The sequence below is a fragment of the Corythoichthys intestinalis genome, chromosome 14 (assembly GCF_030265065.1).
Source record: "Corythoichthys intestinalis isolate RoL2023-P3 chromosome 14, ASM3026506v1, whole genome shotgun sequence".
NCBI classification, from domain to species: Eukaryota; Metazoa; Chordata; class Actinopteri; order Syngnathiformes; family Syngnathidae; genus Corythoichthys; species Corythoichthys intestinalis.
In genome coordinates, this window is record NC_080408.1 from 50,313,206 (window position 1) to 50,339,243 (window position 26,038).

Here is a 26,038-nt window from a genome sequence, read left to right on the forward strand (position 1 = left end):
TAATTGCTTTTAACCAAGAATTGAGACTCTTTTACGTCCATATCTATAAAGAATTCAGGGAATTAAGCCTTTATTCACAAGAATTTTTCACGGAAAAAGCACTTTGTTTACATATGGCGGTAGCTAATTTCCTTACTGACTAGCCCCATAATTTGCAATATTTACGTAAAATAAACACTACCTGCACGCTTTTTTTTGCTTTTAACTAAGAATTGAGACTTTTTGCGTCCATATCTATAAAGAATTCAGGGATTTAAGCATTTATTCATAAGAATTTTCAATGGAAAAAAGCTTTTTGTCTGTGTTTCCACTCGGTCAGTTTTGACAGAGATAGGCCCCCTATTAAACAGCCCCGTGTCCCATCAATACATTATGAAGACTGGTCTGAAGGAGCTTTTGTTGGTAGATTTTTATCATCATAACTGTACATGTTTAGGGGTGGTCGAACTAATCCTCATTGAATAGCAGCAATTGAGGCCCGCCTCATCGATGCGGCTTCTTAGCTATACACTGCAGAGTCTGGCAGAAAACGTTTTTTTTTTTTTCCTTGAGTGCGTGTTTTGTGTATTTGTGTGTAATCCCCATTTGACTGGCAGCATGACAGAGCCCTTCCAAGCTGGTGCACCCACAAGGGATGCTCCCCCATTGGATGTTTGCCATCTGTTGGGTCACCTGTCCTCCTGCGAAACCCAACAGATGGGACGGTAGTTCAGAGAGCTGAATCGTTGGGAGTGGGTTTTTCTTGACTGCACCAAGTGGTCTATTTGCACTTCGCCATGGCCTTAAGACCTGTTGACTGGTTCTCTTCACTCAGGGGATGGCATCTGCTTACTTTTTAGTGTGCTCCTGCTCATTCTCGGCTTCTACAACCCTGCTATAAAAAAAAAAAAAAAAAAGAAATGAAAAAAATGATAAAGCATTGCGCTACATTATGTATTCAGTGCATTGATAGGATGAACAGATGTTATGATGTCGTGGGCAAAAGTAAATTTATGAAACCAGGTGGATAAAAATCCTTCCTAAGATAGAATGTTCTTCAGTCTTAAGCCAATAACAGTTAATGTGATTATGTGTTTCTCGGTTTCAGAATGTTATCTGTGTTTACAACATCATCAGACCAACCGGGATGAACAATTTAACCGTTGGGGGTTGGATAATGACGTTAATGTTGTTTACCACTTCCATCCTTGTTTTCTGAACCTTAAAAGCTAGTTTCTGTGTGTTCTCATACCAGTCATACATGTTTCATGAGACACAGCCCAGCTTTTTAAATCTCTAAACTGCATTTTCACAGTTTTACAGACACGTGCAATAGCCCCCCTGCTGATCCTTTGAACCGTATGTCTTCATCAAGCAATCAGTAGCCTGCACCCATGGATGTAGTGTGGTGTGCTTTTATTTTCAGGCTGTCATATTCACTTTTGTATTAGAAGTTACAGGGCTTAGTAATTGCTGAAGGCCCTTAGCATATTGGCACCTAACCTAAGACAAACTATCAGGCATGCACGCCAAAATTATCATGAAGAGTGCCAGTTAAAAATTGCTAGTTCTCACGCTACCGACAATAAAGCTGTATCCAAACCTTGGTTTGCTACTATTCATTAGTCATTATCGTAATTTTTGGTTATTTCTTTAAGCCACCTTGTTTGCAGGGTAACCCGTTATCCAGTGTAGTTTATTACCTACGAAAGCAAAGCAACAATTTTGGGTCCCTGATCCCTCAATTATTGCTGTTAATGGGGACCAGAACCAACGGTGTCAGTGTTGTTCTTGGCAGCCCTTTTAATTATTGTTTTAGTCTTAGTCATTTGGACAAAAATACTTATAAGTTTTAGTCATATTTTAGTAATTTCAAAATGTGTTTGTGTTTTTCTAGTTTTAGTCGACGAAATCTCATACAAATTTCATCTAGTTTTAGTCAACAGTTGCTGATGTAAAGTGGGCAGGTCTCTGGCATGCAACTCCAGGGCTGAAAATGCATCCTACTTGGCCCTTACAGTAGTTAAGGAAGCAGTTATCAAAGTTTATTTGTCACCTTGAAACAGGATCTGTCACCATGTCGTAAAAAAGAAATTACTTAAAGACTATAAATATGACCGAAAGAAATTATATTATTTGTCATCAGTGTATACTCTATTATTCATACAAAGCAAGAGTTTCATTTCATAACCAAATTTTTTCAACTGAATACAACGAGTTATTGCTTATTATTATTATAGTAAAACACATTTTTACCTCATCTTTGAATCATTGTTTTTGGCAGACCTTTTAAATTTTGTCTTAGTCTTTTGAATGAAAAAACTTATGTCTTAGTCATATTTTGGTCATTTCAAAATGTGTTCATCTTTGTCTGGTTTTAGTCGGCGAAATCTCATGCAAATTTAATCTAGTTTTAGTCGACAGTTACTCAAAATGTTTTTGTCGATAAAATTCTAAAGTTTTACTCCAAAGATAATTGTTTCCAACAATTTCGAATAAACATAGACGGACGAGCACATACTGTAGCATCTACAAGGACAATGCCATTTTGGTATTGATAATACACACTCAACAGGAAAAGAATGACATCATTTTCAATTAAACCCGACTGGAAGCCACGAACTGTAAAAAAGATAAAATAAAATAAAATAATGTTTTCCGAGCATTTAACACTGAGAAGTCTTGGATTTTTTTTTTTGCTATTCTTAGTCTAGCCAAACAATCAGTATTTCCAGTAATTGCTCTATTACCAAACAAAACAGCTGAAGTGGGCTATTAGCTAAATGCCATTTCACCAACTGGCTCTCCTCTAGATTTACTTACCAGAAAAGCCAAGTGCCTCTGCTTTAGACTGGCCAGTGTTTTAAGGGGACGCTCGCCATTCTGAAGCTAATGCTAACGCGAATGCTACTTTAACACTAAGATTTACATTTACCGTCTGATGATCACTCAACACAGACCTTTTTAAAGGCTAAAGCAGCATTGCATATTCTCTCTTGCTAAGAAAAGAAAACAAATCTCACCGCGTTACCAAACAAGCAAGATGGGGTGCAGCCCAGCTTTAGACACATCCTAAACTCTGGTGAGGAGAGTGAGGGAGAGGCACAGCACATCTCACATGAGTGACACGACCCAAACACTGCTACAATGCAAGCTGACGTACCCCATGAACATTATGAAAATTTCACACATTGTGAACGTATGACAGAAACGATGTTGCATTATTGTCTTGTTGTTGTCTCGTCAGACGAAAATTGGCATTTGTCTCGTTATGTTCTAGTCTCCGAAGCCTCATCATCTTGATATCATCGTCTTGAAAAAAATTGTTCGTCAACGAAATATTTTATCATTGTATAATATCATTGTTGACGAAAACAACACTGGTATATAAAATGTATATAATAAAATGTATATAATAGGTATATAATATATACAGTGGTATGAAAAAGTATCTGAACCTTTTGGAATTCCTCACATTTCTGCATGAAATCACCATCAAATGTAATCTGATCTTTGTCAAAATCACACAGATGTAAAAATAGTGTATGCTTTAACTATAACCACCCAAACATTTATAGGGTGTCATATTTTATTGAGGATAGCATGCAAACAATGACAGAAGGGGGAAAAAGTAACTGAACCCTATGCCTAAGTAGACTTAAAGAGCAATTGAAACCAATTTTTACCAAAAAATTTAAGTCAGGTGTTTGCCCAATCACTGACGAGTGGTTCAAAGCTGCCCTGCCCACTATAATACACACACCTGGTAAGAATTCTCTTGAAGAGAAGCATTGACTGATGTACATCATGGCTCGGTCAAAAGAGCTGTCTGAAGATCTGTGATCAAGGATTGTTGATTTGTATAAATCTGGGAAAGGATACAAAACCATCTCTAAAAGTCTGGATGTTTATCAATCGACAGTCAGAGAAGTTGTCTAATGGAGAGAGTTCGTCACTGTTGCTGCTCTCTCAAGGAGAGGCTGTCTACCAAAGATGTTGCCAAGAATTTAGCACAGAATACTCAGAGAGGTAAAAAAGAACCCTAGAGTGTTTGCTAAAGACTTACAGAAATCACTGGCACAGTCCAATATCTCTGTGCATACATCAACTATATGTAAAACAATATTAAATGTGATGGTTCACGTACTTATTTCCCCCCTTCTGTCACTGTTTGCATACTACCCTCATTAAAATATGAAAACCTATAAATGTTTGGGTGGTTTTAGTTAAAGCAGACACTGTTTTTTCATCTGTGTGATTTTGACAAAGACCAGATCACATTTGATTGCGATTTTATACAGAAATGTGAGGAATTCCAAAATGTCCAGATAGTTTTTCATACCACTGTACATGCATATGTAGATGTATGTAAAGTGTACATAAATGTTTTTAGAACTCTTTTATGTAATAATATGATTTTTTTTTTAAATCCGCAGTGCACTGAAGGCACGAAAGCTGAGCTGCAAAGCAGCGAGGATCACTGTATTGCGCTAGTGAAAGTGTCTGTATGTGAAGACACAAATATACAAAGCAACTCTGGAAAGTGTTACCACTCCACCATTATAGACTTTTATGTTACTATAAAGCCACACATATGGTAGTGCTGTATGCACATAATGACCTTTTTTTTAGTCGCTATAGGAACATCTTACACTATCCCTGAAATAGTTTTTACACTATATTGGAGTGGGATTCGCCCTTCAATAATCATCGGTTCTGTCTTCTGTTTTTGTTGCTAATTTGTGTGTACATTACGGCTTTCAGGACCATGCAGAGATTAACTCCACCATCCTGCGGAGCCAAGCAAACACGGCACGTGTGGAGAGCCTGCGTTCAGGCACCGTATACGTGGTGCAGGTGCGGGCACGGACCGTTGCTGGTTTTGGCAAATACAGCAGCAAGATGTGCTTCCAAACCCTCACAGATGGTAAGGAGCTACGAGCCAGGAGAAATGGCTCTCTTTGGCCTCCTCTGTCTCTCTCCCTCCCTCCCTCCCTCTCTCTTTCTCGCATTCACTCTCACACACAGCAACACTCGACGTCTCACATCGTACTTGGTACTGCAGTATTATTAGTTGGCGAGATTGATGTGGAGTGTAGCGTTCAATTGCACTTGTGTTCAAGCAGCAAAATTAATTCCTTTCACAGTCTGGTTCGAGCGTGTGTGTACACATGTGTGTATGCACATTACAGAGAAAGCAGGATGTCTTTTGTTTGTGCAACTAACTGTGCTTGATCCAGAATGCTAAGCTAATTGGTTTTTCACCCAACCATCCTGGAATTGGAGTGCAGTGATTAGTAGCTGATGAGATTTGAGCCGGGTTGGGGTTGTGCGTGTTTAAAAGCGAGAGCCAGAGAGGCGGTGGAAGGGGTCCGAAAGGAGATGAGCAGAAACTTGTGACACTATTCAGTCCCGGAGTGGCTAATCGGGAGGACCGGTGTTCGGCCATTCCATACTACGCGGCGAAACGTCCTACACAATGCTCAGCACGCCTGCGTAAGCATCCGCACGCATGCGCACATCGGTTAGAAGCGGCGAGTACTCACTATTTTTGTTTTTATTTAGTTTTTTAGAACCTTTTCATTGCCTTAAAAATACTTTTTGCATGTATGACCTTCTCATACTTTTAACTAGAGATGTTCCGATTGATCGGGTCCGATCACGTCATTTTCAAAGTATCGGATTCAGCAAAAAAATATCGGCCATGCCTTTTTTAAATATATATATTTTAATTAAATTGTTTTCTAATTCAACGTTACAGACATAATATGTTACACTCATCCAGAGTCTATAGTTTAGGCTTAAGGTAGGGTTATCTGAAATATCCCGATGACAGCAGCAATTAATTTATTAAAAAATGTGTCACGTTAGTGTATTTAACGCTATTAATACATGCGCTGCACGACGCTCTCACTCATTGTCGCGTTCAATCTGTTTGGCAGACTTTGGAGCCTTACTACAATTGGCTAAAACCTTGCAATCCCTCTCCTTGTGATTAGAAATATCATGGGAAGCAATCTGGGGAAGCAAGGTGGCAATTGATCTTTGTCTTAACACCTTTCATTATTTCCCAAAGTAGAGAAGATATATCCATTGGTAGCACGACGCACAGTCAGGGTTTTACTTCCCATCATGGTTCCACTTCCCATCATGCTTTGGGGCATGGCTGCAATATCATTTACTGAAAGCTCAACAAATACACTAGATGGCAATATTTAGTCACAATATACAGTCACAAGTCTTTCTATCCGTGGATCCCTCTCACAGAAAGAATGTTAATAATGTAAATGCCCTCTTGAGGATTTATTGTCATAATAAACAAATACAGTACTTACGTACTGTATGTTGAATGTATATATTCGTCCGAGTTTTATTCATTTTTTTCTTAATACATTGCCAAAATGTATATGATCAGGAAAAATTATAAGGAATGATTGGAATTGAATCGGGAGCAAAAAAAAGCAATCGGATCGGGAAATATCGGCAGATACTCAAACTAAAGCGATCGGATCGGGAGCAAAAAACTATGATCGGAACAACCCTACTTTTAACCATTGTGTTTTTTTGTGTTAGCTTTCAAGCAGTTGACCACGTTAGTCACGTAGCATATTTAAACCGTCCTTATTTGATATAACTACATTTAAGTATTTTCTTAAGGCATTTTTTAGTACGTTCTGCCTGTATGCGTCAAAACAAAACAAGTTTAGAGCGCATGGTAGTACTTTGGGTGTCAAATTCGACTAATGTAGAACATTTCGCCGATGTAGGAGATTTTGGCAGAACGGGCCTGAATGGTCCGGGAGGGTCGGCCCTAATATAAATTTGTAATTACAACATTAACACAAACCCTCTTTGACGCCTTAATTATTTTTTTTCCCGTGTTTGTAGTAACGTAGTTTGGAATTCAACACAACATGCGGCGCGCTCCCATGGCCACCAACTCTGGCAGAGAGAATGATCCCTCTGACTTGATTCTGCTAAAACCTAATTTTAGGTCTCAGTGGCCAAAATGGGGCGCTTTGAGGCAGCGTGACGATCGTAAACCTGTCTGGCACGACCTATTATGGTTGTTTTCAAGCTTTTTTGAATGAAAATACGGCAATGAACCTCTTGGCGCTTTGGCCAGCTATCGTGGCTCCATGAGACGGACTATTAGCCGGGCACAAGTACACAGAGGATCAGGGTGAAATCTCCGTGTCAGTCTACTTTGGCTTTTTTAGTCCAAAATGCATTTAGTGCCATTTTCTGAGTAGTAGTGTATATGCCTACATACTGTATATACAGGGAGTCCCCAGTTTACGAACAAGTTCCGTTCCTGCAATGGCGATGTAACCCGGATTTCTGTGTAAATTGGAATTAACCCTTTAAGTACCTCCAAACACCCTCTAAATTAAAAAAATAAACTATCCAAAAACATGTATTATATGTTTGAGCTAAGTCCTAGCTAGACAGTGAGCTAAGCGGCGAAATGACGATGTCAAACGTCCGTGTGTTTTGCTGTCTTTATTTAGCTTCTCATGACATTAACACTTGCAGAATGAAACTAAAATAAAATGAAATTAAATCAGTCTCATCTTCAATGACAGCAATTCAAATTTGAGTTTACAAGTAGCTGCTGATATAGCAATAACAAACAGTTAGCTTGTATCAGTTAGCGTCCCCACGTCATCATAAAACAATCACATAAGGCAAGGCAAATTTATTTATATAGCACAATTCAATACAAGGCAATTCAAAGTGCTTTACATCACAGGAAGATTATAAAAATCACATTTAAATCGATACAACTTAAAAACCAAGACAAAAGATCGCATTTAATCACAAATAGAATAAAAATAAATAAAAAAAAATAAAACAAAAATATAACAAAAACTACTACTTCTAATAATAATTGAAATCAGCAATGGAGATAAGCACAAGAGGAATAGAATGCAGGTAGATTGAAATATATAGCCAGTTATGGATATGCAGTGCTAAACAAAAGCGTTTTTAGCCCTGAAACTCACCCAAAGCATTTTACAGCAATTCAAAAAGCACAATATACAATCCAAAGGGGTTATATACAGCCGTCGTCTCTGGATGCTTCACAAGCAACAAATGTGCGCGCAGGCTGTTACCTAAAAAAAAAAAAAAAAAAAAAAAAACACAAGACCCAGGCATTGTTAAGTCGAAATGGTGTAAGTCGGGTATATATTATAAAATACAATAAAATACAAGAATTATAGATTGTACCCACCACCCCAAAAAAAAAAAAAAAAAAAAAGGAAAACCGAAACCAGGAACAGGAAAACCACACGAACTTGGCTTGAACCCTTATTCTCAAAACTGTAAGCGGACATGCTAACCACACTTCCTTCATGCCGCCCATTTTTACAAATGATCTGGGAAAAACTTAATTTATCTTTAAAGTAGACAGCTGGCCAACTCTTGTTTCTGCTGAGGCTTAAATTTGAATTATGTAAGATAAGCACATTGGGTAACTCCTGTGCAAATAAGTGTATTAAAATTAAAATATATTATTAAATATATTTATTTATTCATTCATCTTCTGAAGCGCTTATCCTCACGAAGGTTACGGGGTGTTGAAGCCCATCCCAGGTAACAATGGGCTGAAGGTAGGGTGCACCCTGAACTGGTTTCCAGCCAGTCGCAATAGTTATGTATATAATACTGTATATAATTCGGCATTTTTTTTTCTAAATGCAAAATCGTGAGTTAACTACGGACTGTATATGATTAATTGCAAGTTAACTATGGACAGCAACCAATGAGTTATTGCGTATTATTGTAGTAAAACACATTTTTACCTTTTGAATCCGTGTTATTTTTGGCAGCCCTTTTAAATTTTGTCTTAGTCTTTTGGACGGAAAAACTTAATAGTCCTAGTCATATTTTAGTCATTTCAAAATGCTTTTCTCTAGTTTTAGTCGAAGAAATCTCATACAAATTCGGTCTAGTTTTAGTCAACAGTTACTCAAAAGGTTTTCGTCTGCAAAATTCAAACTTTATGTTCCAAAAATTAAGGTTTCCAACAATTTTAAATGAACATAGACACACAAGCACATATTGTAGTGTCTACAAAGACAAAGACAACTTTGTGATGATAAGACACACTCAGCAGAAAAAGCAGTACATCATTTTCAATTACCGTAATTTTCGGACTTTACTCAAACAATTTTCGTCTGTAAAATTCAAAAGTTTTATTCCAAAAATAAATAAAGGTTGCCAACCATTTCAAATGAACGAAGAAGAATGAGCACATATTGTAGCATCTGCAAGGACAATGTCAGCTTTGTGATGACAATACACTCAGCAGGAAAATAAGTGCATCATTTTCCATTAAACCTACCTAGAAGCCACGAACTGCACGTAAAAGTTGTCTGAACGTTTAACATGCTCTAGCCGTACTGACAAGCCAAGTAGCTTTGCTTTAGACTAGCTAGTACTAGTCTTTTAAGAGGACGCTCTCCATTCAGGAGCTAATGCTAACTCAAATGCTACACTAACGCTAGTGGTTACATTTAGTGTCTGATGATACCTCAGCACAGACCTTTAAAGGCTAAAGCAACATTGCAAGTTCTTTTTTGTCAAGATAAGAAAACAAATCTTACCGTGTTTCCAAACAAGCATGATGGAGTGCAGCCTTGCTTGTGATACCTCCTAAACTCCAGTGAAGAGAGTGAGGGGAGAGGCGCAGCACATCTGACATGAGTGACACGACCCAATCACTGCAACGATGCAAGCTGACGTCCTCCAGGAAGAATAGAATAGAATAGAATAGAATAGAATAGAATAGAATAGCCCTTTATTGTCAATATACAGTTGTGCAATGAAATTGTGGAACATCTCCCTTTACAGTGCAGGACAAGTAAAAATATCGAAAGTTAATTGCAAGAATAAAATTATAAAATCTAAATAAATATAAAATATGTACAGTGTGAGGTAGTCCTATGTTCAGGCAGTGCAAATATTAAAGTGAAGTAGCAGCATTTGACAGTGGAGGCATTGAATATTGCACAAGTAAAAATCTCAGTAGTGGCTTGCAAGAACAAAACTATAATATCGAAATAAATATAAAACATGTATGAGGTAGTCCTATGTTCAGGCAGTGCAAATAATTGAAGTGAAGTAGCAGTAGTTGACAGTGAAGGCATTGAATGTTGTACATTAATATTGCACATAAATAAGTATTGCACATAAAATATGTGTGAATAGAAGTTAAGCAGCAGCACTTGACAGTGAGGCATTGAATATTGCACTTATTAAGTATTGCACATAGTATATAGCATGTAAATGAATATTGGACACCGGGTGATGTGGTGTTACATATGGCTGTTCAGGGTGGAAATGGCTTTAGCAGATAAACTGTTCCTCAGTCTGTTTGTTTTTTATTTTAAACACACGTACGATATGAAAATGTCCCTCATTGTGAACATATGACAGACATGATGTCGCATTTTCGTCTCGTCATCTCGTCAGACGAAAACTGACATTCTTCTCGTTATGTTCTAGTCTCCCAAGCCACGTTTTTAATCATCATCATGAAAAAAATTGTTTGTTGACAAAATATTTTCGTTATCGTCATCGTTGACGAAAGAAAAACACTCCTTGAATGAATGTTTGACTCTGCTACCCTATTGGACTCTGATTATCAAACATGATAAAATTGTTGTGTGGTGAGTGTAAAAGTGAAATGTGTCTTTTTGTGAAGTTTTTTTTTAAAAATTTATTTATTTAAGGCACATTTTCGGCACATTAAAATTTCAGTAGGGTTGAGTCAATGGATGAGGAATACGGTGTTTCGCAATGAAAGAAATAATTGTTCAACAAGATATTCAACACTCAATAGTATACTTTGAAATAAATCTGCTTAAATGTCATGTTGTTTATACACAGATATCTGACTAAACCAATACTTCTCAAATAGGGGGGAGCAGAGTGATGCTGGGGGTGGCGCATGTGACTTCGGGGAACGTACTTTTTTGTCGTACTAGAATAAAGTGTAATTGCACATCCACTCGGTGGGTGGCAGTGGCACTCTCATATTCAGAGTGTGCTCAGAATTTTTGAAACAAGCAAGAGCACACAGCAAAGCGCAATGGAACTATGAATAGCTAAGACGAGGAAATATGACAAAGCGTATGTAGTGTTTCGCTTTTCGCTTTAACTTTTAATACAGTGGGAGACGATGAAAGACCTGTCTGTTTACTGCGTCTAAAAATGTTTGCTGTGGACAGCAGGAATCCAAATCAATTAAGATGTCGTAACAGAAAATAATTGAGACGCACTGGAGTAAGCCCAATGAATTAACTAGAAATATTTGAAAATTCACACAAAATTGTTACATGTCTTAACACACACTCCCACATTGTGTCCTTGTAAGCACACAGCCTCACACAAAGCTGTTTGATTGACAAGCTCGCTGAACCAAAGGTGATTGCTGCCTGGGTAAGGTGACTTGATGTCGACCATTGCAAAATAGGCCAACACCCAGAATGCTAACTGATTGCAAATGGCTCCTGTTTACAACTGAACAGGTTGCAGTGTGATTTTCCGCTGTCAGAGTTCATCACCACTCCGCATCAAAAAGAGAGCAGCCTGTGAGTTGGAGTTCCAGCGACACTCATCACACACATTCTTGACAAATGTGTGAGCTGAAAGAGTGCACTGCTCCTGTCACACACTGTCCTCATGTATCCTAGCCGACTCCCACGCCTCGCTCCAGATATGCGCTCGTCCTCCTTATTTTATCCTCTCCTTTTTGTAGTCCTCTAAGCTCCTTCCACGCAGAGAATTGGATTTAGGAGGAGATGATTTGCCTGCACTATGCAAAATCAATCTTTGCATTCACTGCCAAATGTGAACCCAGATGACCGAGTGTAGTTTGACAGTTGTTCGCAAATGTTTGGAGTCCAGAGAAATCTTTTCCAATGACCCCTTCATAGTTAAACACCAATTAATGGATTCAAAGAGTCCAACCATCTGTGTTTAACTCTTTACCATGCTCTATGGCAAATGTATTGCCTTGCAGTTTTCTCTTTCTAAGATTCCGTTTAATTCGAGATGTCAAAATTAAATTTGTAGTTGGGCTGAAATTCAAAACTAGGACAAAGTCGCAGATTCAGCATTCACTCAAAAATTGGTCTCGTAGTTATTACATGTCGGGCCAGATTTGGCCGAGCACATCAGAATGTCCCCGAGAAGTTACAGTTGTTAGCTAAACTTTCAGTCTTTTTAAAGTCTGCGTTACGGTGGGCCGGAGGAAGGGTGTGCATGGGTGTTGTTTAGGATAATTCTTCTGTTGCAGATTTGGGCGGTCAAGTTCGTGCGTCACCATTCGTTGCCCGATCATGGTTACTGAGGCAACTGAGATGGGAGTTTCGGCCTGCCTTTAGCTATCAAACTTAGAGTTGTTTTTGTTATCGGGTGTTGTGGTGGTACAGGACGTCCCGCAATTTCTTCTGGTTGATTACGGGATTTGGTGTTGCAGACGTAGGCTTGTAGACGTCTTGCCTATCACCTGGTAGTCAGCGTCAATCTTGTTCTGTCAGCTGCATGACGCATGCGTTTGTCTTCCGCGTTCAGAAGGCGTCATCTATCTCTTATGCCCTATGTCAAATATATTCTGCTTCTTTTCGTTAAACTATGATATAAATGCTATTTATTTTATATTGAGTGAGTTAGAGTAATACAAACAGTTAAACAGTAAATACCAGAAAAGATACTATTCCCTGATTGATTATATTAACTGTGTTAGAGTAATACAAACAGTCCAACAGTAAATATGAGAAAAGATACTATTCCTTTCAATACCCTGTTAAATAGAAAACATTTAAGAGTAAAGGCGTATTCACACCTGCCCAGTTTGGTCTGGACCAAACAGAAAAAGTTCTTGGTGCACACCTTTTGGGCTGGTGTGAATACAAACCAGTGAACTCTGCTGGTCCTAGACCTCGCTGGAAAGGTGTTCTCGGTTCGCTTCCAAGCAGACCGAGGTGCGGTTCGCTATAGGTGTTAAGGCAACCAAACCGTGGTCTGGATTATAGCTTAAATCACATACATTTTTTGCAAATAACAGACTTCCATTGCCAGGAAATCTGGTGAGCATCACAGTCTGTGATTTAGGGCTGCAGCTATCGATTATTTAGGTTATGGATTAATCTCTCAATTAGTTTGCTTGAACAATTGAGTAATCAGATTACAAACATTTAATGCGTTGCTGAATACATTTTAGGAGATGTAAAATAAAGAAGTAAGTGTGAAAAAACATTTATTTGGGCTTGCTAAGATTGCACTTTCAAAAGACCATTAAATGCGAATACAAAAGTGTTTCTTCAAACTATCCAGCATTGTACTTTCGTTTTACAAGTACAATAAATGCATTCAAAACTAAATGAAAATGCCTGAGTTAAGCCTCAAACGGGATTAAAAAATATATAAATGAGGGTTTTAGAACAACAAAAGAACAAGTGGCAAACTTGCATAGCAAAAGTCCGCTATCTTAAATGCTATAAACCGCTAACGTTTTTTATATAAAGCTCTTAACAAATTGTTCAAACACATATTCCCACAAAAAAACTGTTAAATATATATCTAAACTGAATAACGATCGCATAAACAAACATATAGGCTCAAACATAAAACATAGCTTATGTTGGTCATAACAGGGAGCAGCTGGATTCAGCCATATTTGTCGAGTTATGGCATATTCACTGTTGCCACAAGAGGGCAGTGTATCCACCCAAATCAATAAAACTAAACCCAACCATAGACTTCCTAATTAAATTGAAGGGAAAGATTCCCCAGACACTGAGATTTAAGCATTTATTCACAAGAATTTCAACATGAAAAGCTCTTTGTGGTGATAAGGTGGCACCACAGTGGCTTAAAGACTAGCCTCATAGTTCGCAATATTTACGTAAAATAAATGCTACCGGCCACGTTTTTTTTTTTTTTTTTGTATTTGCTTTTAACTAAGAATCGAGACTGTACGTCCATATCTATCAAGAATTCAGGGATTTAAGCATTTTTTCACAAGAATTGCAACGTTAAAAGCTCTTTGTGGTGATAATGCAGTACCACAGTGGCTTAAAGGCTAGCCGCACATTTGACATATTTATGTCAAATAAATCCTAACTGCCCGTTTTTTATTTTTGCTTTTAACCAACAGATTATCGATACATTGGTTTGGAAATCATTCTGGGATATTTTACAAACAACCAATAAACAGAAAAACAAGCTTCTGTTGTGAATTGGAATGAGTTTATCCCTAGTAGACGTCCAATCCATTTGAACTGGGAGGGTGGCAGCGAATGAACATTCGTTCAGGGGAATGTTCATTCGCTGCCATCCCTCACACTTCAAACGGATTAAACGTCAGTGGCCGTCAATGGCAGCCAATGCCAGGCAATGAGGTAATTTTGGGCCATTTAAGATCATTTACCTGTTGATTTTCAGTTACTTCCTGTAGATTTTGAGGTATTTTATGGGTCACTTCCTGTTTATTTTGAGTTACAGAACAGAAGGTGACCTGGGAATCACCTAAATGAATAGGCAGTGACTCAGACTCAACAGGAATTGACCTGTAAATGCCCTAAAACAAACACCAAGTGACCTGTAAATGCCCCGAAAATCGGACCTAATGACTGTGAATGCTCTGGTTTTGAATGAACGAACGTTCCCAGTCGAAATGGATTGGGTGTCGAGCACCGTCAATGGCAGCCTTAGAGTTAACTGAGACACTATTATGGTGGAAGATTTTGGTAGCAACTTGTTGGTTCCTTATTTTTTTCTTTTATACATAGACACTGACACCTTTTTAAATCTATATCTCCATTATTGCATGAGCATATCGATAACCTTTTGGGATACAAAGTATCACTATATATCACCATTTCGATATTTTGTCACACCCCTACCGTGTCCCGTCAATACATTATGAAGTCAATGACCCAACATTTTCCAAACAAACCATCACAACGTCACTCTATTTAAATGACTACTCGAAGCAGCAAAATTTGTTTCAAAACTTTTTTCTAATTGAATTACTCGAGTACTACTTCTACTGTGGTTAGCAGCACGTCGCGTAATGTTAGGGTTCAACGTGAAACAATGAGAACCTCAATGTCTACTGTCCTTGTAAAATGAACATGGCATCGAAGGCCTTTGATGCTCCAAATTTCCCACAAAGGCTTGTAATTGGATAAAACATATCATTATGAGCATGTTTGCAGTACTCCGGAGCTCCATGATTGTCTACATCCGTATTTTAGTGTGTTGTGAATAAGCCCTAAGATTACAACATTAGTTGTTGACAACAAAGCTAAAGAAACAGCAACCTTTCACAAGCGGATTTTTTATTCTTTATGGCTCCCTAGGATTTCGAGGGTCTGCGGTCTTTAGGTTTTGCGTGAGATAAACCTTGTAAAACAACATTCCGAAGTGTAGTTTCTTTTACAGGTTTGGCTATATAGAAAGATGAGGGCCCCCTTGTCATTTTTTTTCTTTGCATCAGTCGCACGCCGCCTCGCTTTCTGCGTCACTCGGTCTCAGTTTATCAAACACAACCTGTCACTCAGCACTGCGAAAGCCCGGCGGATTTCAGTCAGCGCCTCTCAGCTGAGACATCTGTATGTTTTCTTTATCCGTCAGACAGCCAGTCGAGCCGTTCAGCGCGCACAAAGCACACACCCTAACACGTAAAGTCGAATGCATGCAAGCATGCCCTTTAAAGTGGGGATGTTTTTATATTTTCTCTCATACAGTACTCTCCCAATGTATTGCACCATTCTTAGATTTGTTATGTTAGCAATGCTGTCATGACCTTACACAACAATTCAGTCTATTGAGCCCATGGGCTGCCCTGACAAGAATCAAAAGTTTTTTTTTTTTTTTTTTTCACTCAGAGGTGGGTAGAGTAGCCAAAAACTTTACTCAAGTAAGAGTAGCGTTACTTCAAAAATGATATTACAAGAGTAATCATCCAAAAAATGCACTCAAGTACAGTAAAAAAAGTATTTGGTGAAAAGAATACTAAAGTAATGAGTAACACGAGTAAATGCTAACGATCCGTGATTTTCTTTTCTTAGTACAACATCTACAACTGCTGGCCAAAAGTATTGGCACCCCTGCAATTCTGTTAGATAATGCTCAAGTTCTCCCAAAAAATGATTGCAATTCAAAATGCTTTGGTAGTAACATCTTCATTTATTTGCTTGCAATGAAAAAACCCAAAAGAGAATGGGGAAAAAATTCTATCATTATCATTTTACACAAAACTCCAAAATTGGGCCGGACAGAGGTATTGGCACCCTTTGAAAAATCATGTGATGCTTGCCTAATTTGTGTAATTAACAGCACCTGTTACTTACCTGTAGCACATAACAGGTGGTGGCAATAACTAAATCACACTTGCAGCCAGTTAAAATGGATTGAAGTTAACTCAAACTCTGTCCTGTGTCCTTGTGTTTACCACATTGAGCATGGAGAAAAAAAGACAAAAAAACTGTCTGAGGTCTTGAGAAACAAAATTGTGAGGAAGCATGGGCATTCTCAAGGCTACAAGTCCATCTCCAAAGATCTGAGTGTTCTTGTGTCTACCGTGCGCAATGTCATCAATAAGTGTAAAGCTCATGGAACTGTGGTTACAAGAAAAATTGACAAGAGATTAAGCCTGTCGCAATATGCAATAATTCCATTTATCGCGCAATAAACAAAAATAAAGGCGTAATTTTTCCGCTGCAATTTATCGCCTCGCATGCACGTGCGTGCGCGCGTGCGGCAGACATGCTTTTAAAAGTTCGGATTCCTCGTTACCAACTGCGCAAAATGGATCTTCGTTCCAGGTCCGGCAAAAACTAGCGCCGGACCCAATCGTTCCCATTATATCCTATTGTCCAACGTATACCGGCCGCATCAATGCTCCGGAGTGACTGTGGACCATTTATGGCGCGCCGGTGTTGTTGACGTGTGGGCGCTCCTGTCAGGAGTGACATTTCACGCAGGGCGGCTATTTTTCAGCACAACGCAGGATATTTACAACAAAGTCCGCCAAAACATTGTTACCGACTTGGCAGCTACAAACAACCTCGCTTTGACAACGAACAGCTGTTTCAAACTCGTCCTGTTTATGAAAGTCGATTGGCATATGCTGGTGTTGTGTAGTAATGAGCAGACGTGACTTCAGTGGCGCTTGCTAACTTTTTTAATGCACGCACACACTAGATATCATAAAATGGCAAACCAGATGTGGTACGCCATGCCATTGGCTACGTCAGCCCAGAGTGATTATGGGAAACGTAGTCCATATACTACATCGATTAATTCTAAACTGTCATGACTGAATGGAAGTTAAGAAGGCCAAATGAATCCATACCAGTGACTATAGATAATGTTGCAAATATTGTTAATTCAGTACGTGACACAGATGGATTCGGACCACAAATAGGATGTCTTGCTCATGTAGTAAACCTAACCTAAGAGAGCTGTAGCAATCAACAGTGTGCCCTGCCTCACTTTACAAACAGTAAAGATTGTTCTCAGCACTTTTATACAAAATTTTTTCAGATCAGTAAGAAGTAAGCACATAAATATTATGCACTAAAATGCATGTTTGTATGATGGCAATTTAATTTTTGCTCGTTAGCAAAAAAAACAAAAACAAAAACAAAAAAAACCCGAAACAAAAAGTATAATTTTTTTTTTTTTTTATAGAGCATTAAATGTATTGAATCGGATCGAAAATCGTGTCCCCCGTATCAAAAATCGTACCGAACAAGGACTGTATCGTTGCATCCCTATGTAACACCATTGCAGAAGCTATGACGGGAAACATTTTAATTTGCTTAAATGCTTAAGTTATTACGTGCAATTTTTTTTTTTTTTTTTTTTTTTAATAAAACACATTTTATTTATTCTGTGTTTCTGTGCGGTATCAATATTGTCGTTTTTTTACTTAAGAGGCATGGTCTATTGTTTTTAGTTGTCATTTCTTAAAAAAAGTATTTTTGAATTTAAGAATAAATATTTATCGCGTTTAAATGGGTGTACTTGATCTATTAATATATACTGTATTATCGAACACTAAAATCTGTTATTGCGACAGGCCTACGAGAGATTTCAACGAAAGATTGTGCAGATGGTGGATAAAGAACGTCAAATAACAAACTAGTTCAAGCTGTCCTGCAGTCCGAGCGTACAACAGTGTCAACCCGTACTATCTGTCGGCATCTTAATGAAAAGGGACTCTATGGTGGGATACCCAGGAAGACCCCACTTCTGACCCAGAGACATAAAAAAAGCCAGACTGGAGTTTGCCAAAACTTACCTGGGAAAGCCAAAAACGTTTTGGAAGAATGTTCTCTTGTCAGATGAGACAAAAGTAGAGCTTTTTGGGAAAAGGCATCAAACTAGAGTTTACTGGAAAAAAAAAAAAAAAACGAGGCCTTCAAAGAAAAGAACACTGTACCCACAGTCAAACATGGCGGAGGTTCCCTGATGTTTTGTGGTGCTTTGCTACCTCTGGCACTGGACTGTTTGACCGTGTGCATTGCATTATGAAGTCTGAAGACTACCAACAAATTTTGCAGCATAATGTAGGGCCCAGTCTGAGAAAGCTGGGTCTCCCTCAGATGTCATGGGTGTTCCAGCAGGTCAACGATCATTCTCTTTTGTGTTTTTATTCAAGATAAATGAAGATATTACTACTGAAGCATTTGTAATTGCAGTCATTTCTGGGAGAAATTGAGCATTATCTGACAGAATTGCAGTGGTGCCAATACTTTTGGCCAGCAATATATTAGCTGAAACAACTTACAGCCTCATGTGGGCCAAACCAGAGCGCAGCTGTCCTTTATCCATGTCAGACAAGAATTTGCTTCTCAGTCATAAGGCCGGCCAAACCCAACACTGCCACCAGAGGGCAGTGTATCCTCCACCATTAAAAAAAATACAATGCATTTGGACTTTTTGTATAGTTATTTTGGGGTACTTAAAGGGTTAATTCCGACTTACACGGAAATTCGGTTTACATCACCAGCGTAGGAACGGAACTTGTTTGTATCTCGGTGACTACCTGTATTATGAAAACAGTTCATCTTGATAACTCTGTGTTGAGAAATAAAATATCATTGTTTAAAAAAATCTATTATTGTAAGCAGTTACTCAAAATGTTACTTATTACTTGAGTATTCTTTTGAGTAACATTATTTTGAAGTAATGCTACTCTTACTTGAGTTATATTTTTGGCTTCACCACCCACCTCTGTCTGTAATTAAATGTAATTATTAAGGATGATTCTCAACATCTCTGTTTTCTACTTTTTAGATGACTTCAAATCGGAGCTGAGAGAGCAACTTCCTCTAATTGCAGGGTCAGCGGCTGCAGGAGTGGTCTTTATTGTTTCACTTGTCGCCATATCTATCGTGTGCAGCAGGTAACCACAATTTCCTTCAATGCCCCCACTGTAGGATTGTACTTTTTCCTTGTAATGAAATCCAAACTAACATTAATTGTTTTGTTTATGCTGCTTTCTCTTCTCCACGGTGCACCGCTCCCAGGGGTATTAAAGCAAATGCAGGGACAGAGGTGTTACAATTTAAATGTTTTACAAATAATCTTACCGCGCTAAACATTGTGACTATACATGACTGCTTTCCTTTGCTTGAAAGTGGTAATGATGTAAAAATGCATTTTTTCCCCACAATGTAATCCACGTTCACCTGCAGTAATATTGATAATTGTATCCCTGGAAAATACTCGGTACATAAACAAATGCAAATAAGCTTGTTTATATTGCAGAAATGCCAGCAAGCATATTTCACAATGCTGCAAAGAGAAGTTCAACTACTTCAACTTTGCCTTATTAGCGAAGTTGAGCTGATTTAATTTGGCATTTGCTGGTCACTCAGTCACATTGCTAAGCCGCCCTTGCTTTAGATATTTGAAGGTCACATATTCTGCTGAGCCGTGCGCAACTTTGAGCTTTCACAAAAGGGGCCAGGCTCTTTTGATGGCATGGCAGAGGAGACATGAAAAGCAAAGCGATCCTATCGAGATCTAATTAAAACTCAGCTCATTTTCATGAACTTCATTTAGCATCGCGGAAGCTCCCCCACCACCCCCTTGCAACCGATTTTATTGCCGCCGCGTTTAGTCTTTGGCATTTGCAGGCCCTTGTTTATGCCATCTGTCATCTGGTCTTCATCCATCTTCTTCTCTTGTCTTCTTGTTGTTACATTAGGAAAAGGGCCTACAGCAAGGAAGCAGTCTACAGTGACAAACTACAACATTACAGCACAGGACGAGGTAGGTCTATCATTAATAGACGACACATATGTCCAGTCCATTTGAGCGATTGCTCAAATTTGCTGAATTTTTGCTACTGTCATTGCATCCTAGAAAGCTGTGATAATTTAAAGGGATCCTCGATCTTAAAGACAAGTAATTCTTAAAAGATAAATGTTAGTATGAGTTATAATAATTTGATATTAAAACCCCTCCTAATGTTTTCGTTTTAATAAAATTTGTAAAGTTATTTTATCTGATAGGTCGCCATTCTTGTTGACGTCTCAGTGCGGTGACGTTACCGAGCCCGTTCAGCGTGTCACTCGTTAGCTACCCTAACACGTCGTCGGTTCTGCCCTTACAATTTGAACCAGAGCGGAAAAGTGAAGAGCAGAACAGCACTGTCGGTCGTTCACAAGACAAGCAGCGAAGACAAAATGCAGAGCAGGAAATACCTGATAAGAGTTGGGCAAAACTGGTGATGTAATTGTGGGAAGTGTGTCTCAATGACAACGGAGCAAGAGATTGTATGCTGTTGAGAACTCCGGTTTTTGTTAGCAGATCTTCAAGGTGAGCTATTGCGTGATCAAACTTATTCCAATATAATTATGTCGATTGTTAGCATCCAGAGCTGCCTTGTGTTTTACATACAGTACAGGCCAAAAGTTTGAACACACCTTGTCATTCGTGCATTTTTATTTACATGACTATTGACATTATAAACTCTAACTGAAGGTAGTAAAACTATGAATGCACACATGTGATAGTCAGGATCGGAGTCGTGTCGTGGCTGACTGTCCTCATTAAATTTGTCATCTGACGGGAACAAATCCTGGAATCGAGTGATATCCATGTCTTGTACATCTAACGTTTAGCTACGTAAGGGTGGTCCATATTAAGTGCTCGGCGTGCATCAGCTGGCCACTGTACCACAGCATTGGACATGTCTGGATCAGTTTGGGTGGCAGCATCACTCATAGACGGTGAATACTGAACAGACACACTTACTGTCTGATGAACTGACAGTAGAGGTGAATTATTAGCTTCCTCTGTGACTTGCGGTACACCGGAAGGTTCGTCTACCGCTGTATGAACAAGAGTGGCTTGCCTGCTTAAGAGAGCGGCCAGCAGTTTCTTGTCTTTGGCACTTTATTGCGCGCATTTCACTCGCTTCTTGTGAGGCTTCTTGTGAGGGAAAATAGTTTCGAACAGCATTTTATTTTAGTTTCCGCTGATATCCAGCCACTCCGGTGAGCTCTTTCATTTGACTGGAAATTGCATCCAAATTAGCACATCGTAGCATTTTACTTAGTGAGTTTAGGCAGCAATACACAATTGTTGTATACAATTGGAAACGTCCCAATTACGTCATCACTCCGAGCCCGCAAAACATGGCGCCAACTATTGGTGAAAAATGTACTAAATATTATAAAATACTGCCATTGATTTAACATTTTATGTGTTTCTACAACATATTTTAGTACTAGAGAACAATTGTGACTTGTTAGAGCCTACGTATCTTTAAGAACGAGGATCCCTTTAAGGTCAGTGTAAGCCATTACTAAAATGAATGCAAAAAGTCTCAAAATTTAATAAGTGCACCAGAGTGTTTTTTTTTTGGTGGCCCTTTTAATTTTTGTCTTTTGGACAAAAATACTTATATAATACTGCATATTTTAGTCATTTCAAAATGTTTTCGTTTAGTTTTAGTCGACGAAATCTCATACAAATTCCATCTAGTTTTACAGTTACTCAAAATGTTTTCATCTGCAAAATTCAAACTTTATGTTCCAAAAATAAAGGTTTCCAACAATTTCAAATGAACTTAGACACACAAGCACATATTGTAGTGTCTACAAGGACAACGCAAACTTTGTGATAATAATGCACAATCAGCAGGAAAAGCAGTACATCATTTTCAATTACCCTAATTTTTGGACGATTAGGCGCACCTGACTATAAGCCGCCACCCCCCAGATTTGATACAAAACAGCATTTGTTTATTGATAAGCCGCACTGGACTATAAGCCGTAGCTGTACTCACTTTATTATGGGATACTTACAACAAAATATATTAACCGATAAGACTTTATTTGACAGCAGCATCATAGGACTGTCATAATACCAAATGAACCACCATGAAGCCTTGAACCAAAGCAAAGATCCATTGCTTTATGAACCTTCATTTAGCCATCACTGCTCCCTTCGGGGGGAGAGTTAACCTCTGCCGCCACCTGCTGTCAACACTGTTGTCGTCCAACATGCCTCGTAGCATGCATTGTAGCGCTACAGATGTAACTAACAATCAAAATTTATGTTCTGTGCTAATTATTTCATCAGTTACTCTTCCATTTGTTTCATTAATTACTAGTTAGGGTATTAGGTAACACTTCATTTGACAGTGGTGCCATAGGACTGTCATAAGACCATCATAATTATGACATGACACTGCCATGACCATTAATAAATGCTTATGAGAGATTTCATTTTGTGTCATCTGGCAAATTATCTCACTTCTGAATAGATGTAAAAAAAAATCCGAGCTGGACCTAAATGGAGTTTGTGTCATACAGTAACTTCATGACATCTGTGATGAGCATTCATTAATGCCCATGATAGTGCCATGCCATAATTACACATGTTACGTTCAGTAAACTCTGAGCTGCGAGTAACAGCCAAACTGTAATTTTTGCCTTTCATATCCTGAAATTTGTTTCGGAACAAGAGGCAATATTTTCCCATTAGGTCTTAACCTGAAAATCCTGTATGTGGAGACGTTCGTAAGTAGAGGTACCACTGTACTCATTCATTTGGAGAGCTACTGTTTAAAAATGTAGACCATTTACTTACTAGAAAGCATGTTTTCCTTATCTCGGCTCATGACAAATGCTATTACAGTAATATTGGCCTATTTTCAAATATAAGTTACTGATTTATTGCACATTAAATTAACCTTTCGATGGGGAAAGGTGTTTAGTGTTTTGACACATCACTAATTGCCACATTTATATTGTCTTTGTTTTGATTGCATCGGACTAGGTTGCAGTCCAATCGAATGAAAGAAAGAGATTGTTTTATTGTTCCGAAATAAAAGTGAGGTACACATCAGCAGAAAGCAGCTACTGTTGCAAAATTTATTCTCCTTTCTTTGCGCCAATGACACTGACAGTCAGTCATCTCTCAAGGCTTTACTGTCGCTGCGAGTGCATTGTGTAGTAAGCACTCCCCTGACACTGACTGGGATGGAGCCTGGAGGATACACGTAGCTTCAAACACACAAAAAGCAGTCTTTGGGTTTGGAGCATCCAATGAAAAGCGTGTACATCGCCGACTTGACTGTCTGTGCGGGGGCTCACTCGTGGGGATAGAGCTTTGTCGAGCCTGACGCAGCAGTGTTTTCAACACATACTTTGTCTCACTGCTACACCAAGCAGGACTCATTAAAGCTGCCACGGGCCACAAGAGCCAGAACTAAGATGCCACAAAGACAGTAGCTGAATCAAACTCATCAATCATCAAATATGTCAATTTGCTGATAAGAGATCCTATTCATTTTTTCTCCACAATGCAGACAAGCCCCCTCCTCCTCATCCACCACCATCACCCAATCCCGAAATGCATTGTTGTCTTTCATTCTGCTCTGAGATGGAACTGACAGTTTGGTAATTACAGTATTCAGCCCAACAATAAAACTGTACCACTAAACCAATTGTTTTAGGTGAAATTTCGAAAAATATGCCAGCTTCCCTTTGAGACACCTTTTTTTCCCCCAGCATTACCACACACGCAAACATCAGATGATGTGTCGTCATTTTCAGATGTCAAGACAGATAGAGCCTGTACTGAAAACTTAAATAAGTAAATCAAGAAGGAAAATCTGTTTATTTTACAGTGTACAAAGTCAAACAAGTACTCGCTTATCTTCGACGACCTTATCAATTTTATCATCACCCTAGGCGATTTTTACTGTTTTAATTCAAACAAATGGACTAAAATGGCACTTAGATAAGTTCGCTTATAAAAAAAAAAAAAAAAAATCCCTTCTCATAAAGTACATGTACATACACTGCTGGCCAAAAATATTGGCACCACTGCAGTCCTGTCAGATAATGCTCAATTTCTCCCAGAAAATGATCGCAATTACAAATACTTTGGTAGTAATATCTTCATTCATTTTGCTTGCAATAAAAAAACACAAAAGAGAATGAAAAAAAATTATCATTTTACACAAAATTCAAAAAACGGGCCGGACCAAAGTACTGGCACCCTCAGCCTAATACTTGGTAAAACAACCTTTAGACAAAATAACTGCAAACAACCGCTTCCGGTATCCATCAGTGAGTTTCTTTGCTGGACTTTTTGACCATTCTTCTTTGGCCAAGTTGTCCAGGTCTCTGAGATTGCAAGGGTGCCTTCTCCAAACTGCCATTTTCAGATCTCTTCACAGGTGTTCTATGGGATTCAGGTATGGACTCATTGCTGGCCAGTGCTTTCTCTCAAACCATTTTCTAGTGCTTTTTGAAGTGTGTTTTGGGTCATTGTCCTGCTGGAAGACCCATGACCTCTGAGGGACACCCAGCTTTCTCACACTGGGTTCTTCATTATGCTGAAAAATTTGTTGGTAGTCTTCAGACTTGCCACGGTCAAGCAGTCCAGTGCCAGAGGTAGCAAAGCAACCCCAAAACATCAGGGAACCTCCGCCATGTTTGACTGTGGGGACCGTGTTCTTTTCTTTGAAGGCCTCGTTTTTTTCCCCCTGTAAACTCTAAGTTGATGCCTTTTCCCAAAAAGTTCTACTATTGTCTCATTTGACCAGAAAACATTCTTCCAAAACGTTTTTGGCTTTCTCAGGTAAGTTTTGGCAAACTCCAACCTGGATTTTGTTTGTGTCCTGGTCAGAAGTGGGGTCTCCCTGGGTATCCTATCATAGAGTCCCTTTTCATTCAGACGCCGACGGATAGTTCGGGTTGACACTATTGTACCCTCGGACTGCAGGACTGCTTGAACTAGTTTGGATGTTAGTCGAGGTTATTTATCCACCATCCGCACAATCTTTCGTTGAAATCTCTCGTCAATTTTTCTTTTCCGTCCACATCTAGGGAGTTTAGCGACAGTGCCATGGGATTTCCACTTATTGATGACGTTGCGCACGCTACACACAGTAACATTGAGGTCTTTGGAGATGGACTTTTAGCCTTGAGATTGCCCATGCTTCCTCACAATTTTGTTTCTCAAGTCCTCAGACAGTTCTCTGGTATTCTTTCTTTTCTCCATGCTCAATGTGGTTCACACATTGACACAGGACAGAGGTTGAGTCAACTTTAATCCATTTTAACTGGCTGCAAGTGTGATTTTGTTATTGCCACCACCTGTTATGTGCCACAGATAAGTAACAGGTGCTGTTAATTACACAAATTAGAGAAGCATCACAATTTTTCAAAGGGTGCTTTTGTCCGGCCCATTTTTGGAGTTTTATGTAAAATGTAAATGATTATTTTTCATTCTGTTTTGTTTTTTCATTGCAAGCAAAATAAATGAAGATATTACACGCCTGTTACTCTCCGTCAGTCGCGGGAGTTACAACACAATGTTTTTGGTGCTGCCAACTACACATTGCAATTGGGAATTCATACCACATCGACAAACTGGAATTTGAGGTTTCATGCACTTCTGCATTTCCGTGTGCACGCAATTTTCCCTACATGTAATGGTCTTGTAAACGCAGAATTAAAATAACGGCAAAACGCCACTTTTGCATTAGTGGGGAGGATTGTTG

General features: G+C 38.8%; 1 protein-coding gene across 2 annotated transcripts in view; it reads left to right on the forward strand.

Moving 5' to 3' along the window:
• LOC130929707 (ephrin type-B receptor 1-B) overlaps nucleotides 1-26,038 on the forward strand; it is a 423,699-nt gene that overhangs the window by 313,802 nt on the left and 83,859 nt on the right. For both annotated transcript variants that reach the window (XM_057857112.1, XM_057857113.1), the window contains exons 7-9: nucleotides 4,744-4,906; nucleotides 19,303-19,411; nucleotides 20,219-20,283. In XM_057857112.1, coding sequence (XP_057713095.1) covers nucleotides 4,744-4,906; nucleotides 19,303-19,411; nucleotides 20,219-20,283 — 337 coding nt within the window. The remainder of the gene's footprint in view (nucleotides 1-4,743; nucleotides 4,907-19,302; nucleotides 19,412-20,218; nucleotides 20,284-26,038) is intronic.